Consider the following 9,659-nt stretch of genomic DNA (forward strand, 5'->3'; position numbering starts at 1 on the left):
TTTTTATCGGACAGAATTTGCTCATTCATCTCTTTGATACCCAGATAATGATCTCTGGCTTCAGCAACAAATAGATTTTGAATATTGATTCACTTTCACCCTGCTATCCCCCAATCTAAACAAATCAATTCACCAGCAAGTGACAGGCACTTCTCCCTGCTATCCCCCAATTTAGATAAATCAATTCTTTAACAAGCGAGTCATCCCCATTTAGTAAAGCACTATGAAGATGCACTTCAATAAATCTCTTCAAGTTTCCTACAGAGGAAAAATATTGTTTTAATATACAATTTCATATTATTGTTTTAATAAAAGGAGCCATTAACTGTGGTGCTTTGGTGCAAGTTGTATGACAGGTAAAATTTAATCTCCCCAGTCTCGATGGGGGACACAGAGGACCTGACACAAGACAGAAAAAGGACATTTGTTAAATAGCTGTTCAGCCAGGGAGAAAGCTAATTTGCTTTGGGCTCAGTGCTTTGTCTTTGCTTTCATTACCAACTGTTTAAACTCAAAAACTGCCAGGCATGCTAGCATATTAAGATATATCAAAATTCAAATAAGATGCATAATCTAAATAATGTAGTGTATAAATTGACTTTAAGGACTGAAGAAGTTGCATATGCATCTTTTAAGGTCTGTAGCAGCACAATGAAGACATCCATATTTTCCCTTTACTTTCCAATCTGCCATTTCATGTCTTTAGGCACTGTTATTATACTATTATATTGGGAATGCAAATATTTCATAAGACTTTTTATAAGCTTGAATACAATTTTAAGCATTTACATTTCCCTGTAATTCAGTAAAGCCATAAAACCATTAAACAGTATTTCTATCAAAATCAACCTGACAATCCCTGTAACAAGCACTTCCAACCCAGTCTCCTGTTTCAAGGACAGTTCCAAAGTCCTCATGTCCCCTGAAGAACAGTTTGACATTAACAACCAAAGTCTTCAGCTTCACTAAAACCAAGAAAGGCAAGGCTGTCATGCAGTTCAATATCCATTCAACTTCACTTTCTGCATAAAGATTTCCCCAAAAAACACCACTAGCTGTACGGAAGTGAAGGTATCAGAACAGGATTCATTTCCTGTGTCATCTCACACCTCTAGGACAAAGAATAATCTTCCCCAGCTAATTTGGTGCTTACTTCCAAAGAGAAAGGCAATGGGAAAAACACATCAGCATTGGTAATTGCAATCAAAATGAGTTAGCAGACAGTTCTCCAGACAAACTGGACAGCCAACCCAAAGACAATCACCTGGAACCCCTGGCAGTGCAGCAGAGCCAGCCCTGAGGAATAAGGCACACAGTCTTTTCTCAATCACACCACCCAGTGAAGGCAAGCAATTAGGATGGGAACATTTGGATAAGAATAAATAACAGAGTTTGCAGACAAAAGTACAGTGTATAACAACCTTGTCCTACCAGAGCAGTTGTCACAGGCAGGAGAAACTGAAGATCCTTAGCTCAAAATCCTTGCTGCTAAGAGATACAGCAGCTGCAGAGGGACATGGATTGTAGGGCTCAGTGACAAGGCCAAGGGAATTGTGTGCAGGCCTCCTCCACTGCTTTGACCACGTCTGCAAGTGGAGTCTCTCTAAGCTGATAAACTCCAAAAGTTAGAGAGAATTGAAGATGACTATACCCTTCACTCATGAAGGATGGATAAATGATGAGGAAAGCATGGCTTAAAAAAACCAAAAACTAAACCTTCCCAGGCTCCCCTAATGCATTTCATTGATTTCTTCCATATTGGGTAAAGAAACATGTAAACAGCAACAATGAAAACCTAAAATAAAAGACTTTATTTTCTCCAAACAGCATTTGTTTCCCCTTCATTTTTTTTTAAAAAAAGGGTCTTTTAGCACTTTCAACATTTGCCAATAAACTGAAAATATACAACAGCTATGTAAATCAACATCTTTTTTTTTTACTTCAAAAAATATATGCATCATTTACATCAAAAGTACACATTGATTACTTATAACACAAAAGCTTCATGGCTGTATCAACCCTGAGGGTTCCCACACAAACATGAACACACTTGTATGCACAAGAAAGGCAGCACACAACTGGTGAACTGTTTGTTCAGGTGGTAACACCTCAAAGCCTTTGTTTTAAGGATTTTTAGCACAGAAAGGCTAAAAATCCCAGCAACTGCACATTATGAGCCTCTCGTGGCTGGTAGAAGTTTCCTGCATTTAAATGTCTCCTAAAGGTTCTGCTTGTTACAAGCCTAAGTGTCTATAGCCATTGGCTAATTCTTTTAGGAAATTTCATTCTTGAGAATTGAGCTCAGCTTTGGACCCATAAGAAGTCACAAGAGAGGGCTTGATGGCAATCCAAATTATTGTCTGAAGAGTAAGCAATGAACAGCCAGAGGCTGAGTACTTCTCTGGCATAAACAGCTCCATTTGATCCTTCTGTCAAGTGACTGAAGTGCACAAAGAACTAGAACTCAGGATATCAGCATGGCATTCACGAAACAGCTGCAAGAATGAGATGGAGAAACCATTATCAGGCTTTGGCAAGGAAATTTTCATCTCAGTCCTCACTTACTGAAGTGCTAAAGAAGAGGCTGATAGTCAAAGGCTATGAGGTGAAAATTCAGAGGCTCTTGTTTAAGAATGGTAAATGGGGACACTTATCCATAACCATCACCATTTCATACCATCCAAAATGGTAAGGCAAGTTACACAGGATTTCCCTCACGTCACCATTAAGAATTAAACCAACTGTAAATTAAAGGGATGTCAAAAGATTGTTTTTAAGGATGGTAATAGGAAGCTGTGAGGCTTATACTCACTTGTCAGCCCTTGTTTCCATTGAATCAAAGATTCTATGTTATTCTGTATCCTAAAACATCCAGCTTAACGGTCAGAAATTAAGGTCTGCCTTTCTTTTCTCCCATTTCCTACACATACAATATGGTGCACCTAGGACTGATTGTTCAAAACATCCTGCCAGCACCCTCAATGTCACACCACTTTTGCATTAATGTTACCTTCACATTAACAATGTTTTTAACACTTTCTGCCTGCCCGTGAAACAAGGCCTAGCAGCAGCAACTCCCGCAGTTCTGGAATTATTTTAAAGTGGAATGTCACTAGTCATTTGCTGCTGCTGAGCTTGCATAATCAGGTGGAGCTGTCTCTTTGCAATGGCCGTGTTTAAATCCCATAGAAACTCCAACAGCTTGCTCTGGAGGAGAATCTCCATGGGCACAAACTGCAGAACCTGCTGGGGAGAGTCTGTGTCCAGCAAAGAGCTCATCAGTGCGTTCAGATGCTGCAGATACTCCACAACGGGCGCGGGGAGGCCGCGGTAACCAACGCACAGCAAAGCGGCGCCGCTGCTCAGCGGCTCCCGCGAGGTCGGGCACGCGAACGCGATGCTCCTGAAACAGCAGTGCAGGACAAAGACCAGGCCAGCTGTGAAACGTGTCAGGCAGGAGAGAACAGGCAAAACCAACGCATCTCCTGCTGCCAGCTGGGCCAACGAATGCAGGACACACTCCAAAAGGTGCTGCTGGTACTTTGGCTCTCCATCATACAGCAAAGAGAAGCTGAAAGTCAGCAGCATGGCTGCGTCCATGGGCTTTATTTCCATACTGGGCTGGCTTTCTGTGTCGCAGAGGGTGGGAAAGCCCACCACAAGGCACTTGAATCGGTCACTACAACTTTCATTTAGGGCTTCCTGATGGCACCTGGAAAGATCAGACACTTTTGCAAGTATGAGCTCCCCAGGAAGAACTTCACAAGACTGACAAGACTGCAGCATTGATCTGCTTTTCAGCCTCTCTCCACCCAACTCCTTCACAGCTTCATTAAGATTTTCTAAGACCTGAACATCACAAAATGGAGAACACTTTATTCTTGGCAATTTTTTTCCTTCCAAAATGTACCAAAAGCTACATTCAAGGTTAGAAAATGGTCCTTCCAGGATGCACATGTTCCCAGCATTATTTAAACTATGTTCCTCAGCCCAGTGATTAAAATAGCCCTTTACCACTTTATCATTCCATGTCAGGGTTTCCATCATCTTCCTTTCATTGTATGTACTAAAATATTTATTTCTTTGCCCAAACCATTTTGCATTCATGCTGCAACCAGCCTGGGATTTCTTGACAAGCCAGTTATTTCTGCCAATGGGTTTCATGTGGAACTTTTGCATGAAGAACTCTACTGCACAGTCTCTTAACTTGTTCAGTTTCATCTGCTCTGCCTCTTCCATGCGCTCAAAAAGACGGATGTTCTCAGAGATAGTCTCTACCTGGCACTTGTGGAAGAACATGCAACACTCTTCATGTGTTTTAAGGAATGATTCTGGAAGTGTATGCTGGGAGAAAAGAGCTTTGTTGACCATTTCTGTTCCAAAGTTGCGCATCATTTTAGGAAGGAGCAGATGAAGGCATTCTCTGCCCATATAGCGAAGACAAACCACATAGGCCTCTGAGTTTCCAGCTTTGCTGGTGGCTGGTTTAAAGACATGGACCTCCTCAAAAGAGCAGTTTAGCAGAAAGAGCAGGTTGATAGAACAGTGTTCAAATAGAGTGAACATCTTCAAAACAAAGGATCCTCCAGTGCCCAGGATCATTAAAGCAGTGACTGTTTCACAGTAATGAAGCGGTGAGACCAGAGCTTCCTGCTCACCTGGATTTCCCTGGCAATCAAAGCTGCCATCAGCAGTTACCAAGTGGACTGTGGTCATACTGCTCACAAAGCTCTGAAGTCCTGTTAGATGTCTTAATGTCATCACATCCCCAGTGTTATCTGGGCCAAAGTACCACCAAGGTAATGTGTTTGCTATCAGACGGTCATCCATGATCATCATAAGGATGTCATTGGCTTCATGATAAGGGTTTAGAGTATTAGCCACCCAATTCCAGTGGCAAGGGACATGGTGGGACTTCAAGAAGTGGTTAAGGCTGGCTATAAAAGCTCCAGGTGCTTCACAGAGGTGGACAGAATTCAGTTCTCCATCTTGAAGAGCTTCTTCTGGGAGAAGAGAAAAACTGCACAGGATCTCATGAAATTTGCACCATGCTTGGGTACAGAGCTCAGCATTCACCGATTTCTTCACATGAGATATTATTTTCCCTGCTTTATTGGTAAAAGAGGTGTGCTGATGCCAATCCTCAAGGTTCTTATCACTCAGTTGGTTCTTCACTTCATTCATAGAGTCCTTCAGAGCCAAGAGCGAGTGAAACTCCACATGATCACATGTAAAAGCATTGCTGGGATCTGGCAGCTTCCATTCATCATTCACTGGCTTAGTGTAAGTAAACTTCTTCGCAAAGAGCTTCTCAATTTCAGAAAGAATTTCAGGACTGAACTTTTCAAGGTTGGTCTTCTCGTTAACATAAGGCTGCTTACATTTATCCATTCTTGGGTGAATTCGCAACCTGGACAACATCAGGGGAGAAGAAACCACGTCATTTCAATCACACCAGTACAGAAATAGGAAATTTTTAAAATAAAAAGTAAAAATGGGTTGTGCTTAACAGCTGTATTCTAGAACAGAGGTAAATGCTTCATGGAATGATGCACCAATGAGGAAAGTAAATGAGGGCTATCCTAAATAAGGTAATTTGAAAATCAGGAGGTTCACCGGTTCAACTGGCCTTCTTGCTATTTACACAGCAAGCAAAGAAGAGTTTGCTGGTGCTTGGCCCTTCACTGACTCTGAATATTCTGCTCACTGTATGGACACTTAAATACAAATATCTCTCTCAGTCACAAAAGAGAACACACCACAAGCTCTCCAAATTCAGCAAGTGGCCCAGAAATGTTATCATCTGATTATAGCAGTGTTTATTTGAGAGCTCTAAGTATCGGTGATGGGGAGCCACAAGCAAAGGCAACTTTGAGAGGGAACACAGCTGCTGCTCCTCCAATTTCCCAAGTGGGAACAACCCCCCCGCCTCTTCCACCACACCCAGTATAATGCTGGTGTAGCCCCTCACTGGGACCCTTGAGAACTGCCCCTCAGCTGGAGGGATGCTGGGCACCAGCCAGTGAGCTGTGCTCCCCTTCTCTGCTCAGCATTACTGCTCTCTGGCAGATGACTGCAAACCCTTATGCCTTCCTTTAATGACTGAAAAAACTGTGATAAATCCGAAGTGAGAGGACTTGGTTGCAGCTGTGGTCAATGGGAATACGTGCTTGATGTTAAAGAAGAAAGTAGTGCTAAGTGCTGTGCTGCAAGGCCAACAAATACGAGCACACTCACACAAAAGCTGGCAAGGCTGCTGCAGTCTGCTCCACCGCTCAGAACAAAGCACACAGCACAAAGCACACATCGCACAAGTGACAGGCACTAACCAGAAATCAGCCAGCCAGCAATTTATTCCAAACTAAAGTGTTCATTTAAGCAAAATAATTCAATCAAAATTACCACCCAAAATAGGATATCTCTCAGCCTATCTCTTTAACCATCTTTCAAGCCCATTCCCACAACAGAAAATACAATGACCTTAAGTGTTACATAACAACGGAGTTTGGGAAAATAATGGATTAAAACTGAAAGAGCTGAGAAAGTTTGGAAACAATGGCCACCCTCAGCACTTTCCTCTTCCTCTCACACCCATGCAGCATCTCAGGCCACAGCCCTTGTCTGTCTGCCTGCCCACCCTCATCACCATCAGCCCTCTGAGGAAAGAGAGGCACATGGTCACACACACAGCAGAGGTTTCATCTTACCCTTCCCCAGTTTAAGGTCTTTCAATGGGCAGGTTTAATTTCACTGTCCTCTATGCAGATGTGGTCTGGCTTCAATTTCATCCTTTCTTGTAGGATGTTCTGGGTAAAGAGGAAAACTGGGAAAAACACAGACCACTGTGCCCTTGTCTAGTTTATTTCATTTTAAAGACCAACTATGAGTATGGGCTTTTAATTACAGCTCACCCCAGTTATTCACAGAAGAGGTTTGGGTTGGAAGGGACCTTCAACACCATGTCATCCTGATCCCCCTACCATGGGTAGGGGATACCTTCCACTAGACCAGGCTGCACAGGCCTCCATCCAACCTGGCCTTGGATGCTTCCAGGGATGGGGAAACACAGCTTCTCTGGGCAACCTGTACCAGGCACTTACAACCCTCACAGAGAAGAATTTCTTCCTAACATCCAATCTAAATCTCTCCTCTTTTAGTTAAAAACTGCTCCCCCTTGTCCCACCACTATCTGCCCATGTAAAAAGTTACTCTCCTTCTTACATATATGCCTCCTTTAAGTACTGGAAGGGGTTCTAAGATCTCCCCAGAGCGTTCTGCAAGGCTAAACAACCCCAGCTTTCTTAGCCCGTCCCAGAGGTGCTCCAGCCAGAACACTAACAATACTCAGCCTTAAATCCAAGCTCACTCAGCACACAGCAACAACAGGCAAACGCCTGCTTTTTCATCATCATTTCCAGATCCCTTCAGGCCAGGACCAGGCTCTGGGCTCGCCCCACCGCGCAGCTCCTCACCCATCCCCGCGCTCCGCTTCCTCAGCGCGGCCCGGCCGCCTCACGCCGCCCCGGCCTCCCGTAGCGCCGCGCCCGCCCGAGGCGCCTCCCGCGCCGCCCGCTCCCTACGCGAGGCCGCGGCTGCAGCGCGGCCTGGAGCCGCTCCCGCTCGCAGCCGGCGAGCGCCCAGCCCGGCCCCTCGCCCGCGCGGCACGCCCTCCCCTCGGGGGGCACCGCCCTGGCCCGGGCCGGGGGGCTCTGCCCGCTGCGGGTTTGCCATCAGCGCTGGGGCGGGCAGGAGCAGCCGAGCCCCGCGCAGGCCGGGCGGGCGGCAGCACGGCTGATCGGCTCCATCTCCCGAACAGGGGCTCAGGAGCGGCTGCTCCTCGCGAGGAAAGGGGCAGCGGAGCCGCCTCCGAGCAGCGGGGAGCCCCGCGGGAGCGCGTTGCTAGAAGTTATCCGCGCAGCACTTACCAGCGCTAACGCTGACAGGTTGCTCAGGAAGAAAAGAGAAGAGCTGTGTTGGGATGTGTGGCCACCCGCTGGAGAGGCAGGGCTGGGGCTCAGCGCCCTGTGTGGTTTTTCCCGACGCCCTGGGCCGCCTGCCCTGGGAGCCTGAGCCCAGCGCGATCATCTCACAGCCCTGCAGGGGCCACGGCTCAGCGCACGCTGAGTCTCCGGAATCAGCAGTGATGCTCCTCCAGAGCTTGCTTTGCCCTCTCTAACCCACAAGGCAGGTGCTTCAGAAGACTCTTCACATAGTAAACCCACCTTGCTGCCCTTTCTAAATCCCCGGGAGACTTGTTACACCCAGCTTGGGTTAGCAGGAGGCAAGAGCCTTGAAATATTAACAGAGTCATAATGAGCATCACTGAGCATCCATTGCAGCATCCCTCGAAACACATAGACAGCAAAACAACATCTAATCTGCACACAGAGGCAGAAAGGTCAAAGCATATTCATTACTACAGTAGACAGCAAGTGCAAGTTGCTTTTGAGACTTAAATATTGTGGGGATTTTCCTATATGCATGTTCAGGAACATGGCACTCCCCAGCCCTTCTGGGAGCAAATAGCCAACAATGGAGCATGAGTAAGCAGAAATGCTTTTGCTTTAATACCAGGCTTCCTGCTATTGATTTTTGCACTCTCACATATTCTTCATAAAGCTCAATCCAGTCTTAAGCCATAAGTAGTTTTGGTACAGAAATTCAGTGCTATCAGTATTAGGCACTTCAGAACTGATAACTTGGGAAAATTTTGCTTGAAGCCGAGTAACTGAAAAAAAAAATCTCCTTTACATGTCCATCGTAAGGATAATATAATTACATATATGTAAGGGATCTTTTCTTTGGCTCTAGGTACATGAGAGAATTTGTATGTTAAAGTCATAACTGAGCATAGGGATCTATAACCAGACAATTTCCCCCTCTCTTTTAAACTACTTGTTTGCTTTCTAAAATGAAGCAATAGCTGGAAAATAGAAAGAATCTTAAGTATAGAAAAGCCCGGTGCTACCTATAAACAGGACTACAGGACTAAAACTCTTTAAACCCCTTGAGGGGAAAAAAAAGAGGAAATGTATTTTTCCAGCCAAATCATGTCATATTGACCCCTAATAGTGGTGTAACAAAATGGTACTTACTGCCTCATCAGAAAGAAGTTTTACCTAATGAGAAAGATCTGAGGTGCAGATGGAAGATTTCTCTGTCTCGGTGCCTCTTCACCCTTTAACTGGCCTGTTTGAAGATCACCTTTACGCAACCAAGATTTTTGGCTATGTAAAAGTAGAGGGAGAGCTGGAGCAAATGAATGAAGGCCAGCTGGTGAGGTAGGGAGCTGAGAGTGTGGAGCTGAGGATGTAGTGGGTTCTCCAGTGCCTGGTCTGGTCTTGATTGTACAGGGCACACTGTAATGGCATTGCTAAAATCTTAGTTTAGCTCATGAGAATTTATAGTGGGAAGATGAAAGGTAAGTTACAGTCTGAAATGTTTGTGTTTGTAGTAAAAGCCTGAGCAGAGCTTTCCTTTAGTTTTGGCTTTCTCACTGATATTTCCAGTGGTGCTGAGATGTTTTGGTTGCCTTCCTTCTGTTGTTTCTGTGTATTCACACACCAGCCACAAGGTTTACACTGACTGACTTCTGTGGGCCATAGGTAATTAAAGCATTAAGTTTAAGGGTTGATTCTTTTTAATTTCTTCTCAAACAC

General features: G+C 44.9%; 1 protein-coding gene across 2 annotated transcripts; it reads right to left on the bottom strand.

Moving 5' to 3' along the window:
• Positions 1-1,788: 1,788 nt before the first annotated feature.
• Positions 1,789-8,334, bottom strand: CMTR2 (cap methyltransferase 2). Of its 2 annotated transcripts, none has more exons than XM_021541054.2 (2): positions 7,926-8,334; positions 1,789-5,410 (listed from the first exon to the last, which is right to left on the bottom strand). In XM_021541054.2, exon 2 carries the CDS (start codon positions 5,389-5,391, stop codon positions 3,097-3,099), a length of 2,295 nt encoding a protein of 764 aa, XP_021396729.2. In that variant the 5' UTR covers positions 5,392-5,410; positions 7,926-8,334; the 3' UTR covers positions 1,789-3,096. The 2 variants fall into 2 exon arrangements, with proteins under 2 accessions (XP_021396729.2, XP_021396730.2); XM_021541055.2 differs by lacking the exon at positions 7,926-8,334 and adding an exon at positions 7,473-7,522.
• Positions 8,335-9,659: the final 1,325 nt, after the last annotated feature.

Source organism: Lonchura striata, chromosome 13, assembly GCF_046129695.1.
Source record: "Lonchura striata isolate bLonStr1 chromosome 13, bLonStr1.mat, whole genome shotgun sequence".
In the NCBI taxonomy this organism is placed as follows: domain Eukaryota; kingdom Metazoa; phylum Chordata; class Aves; order Passeriformes; family Estrildidae; genus Lonchura; species Lonchura striata.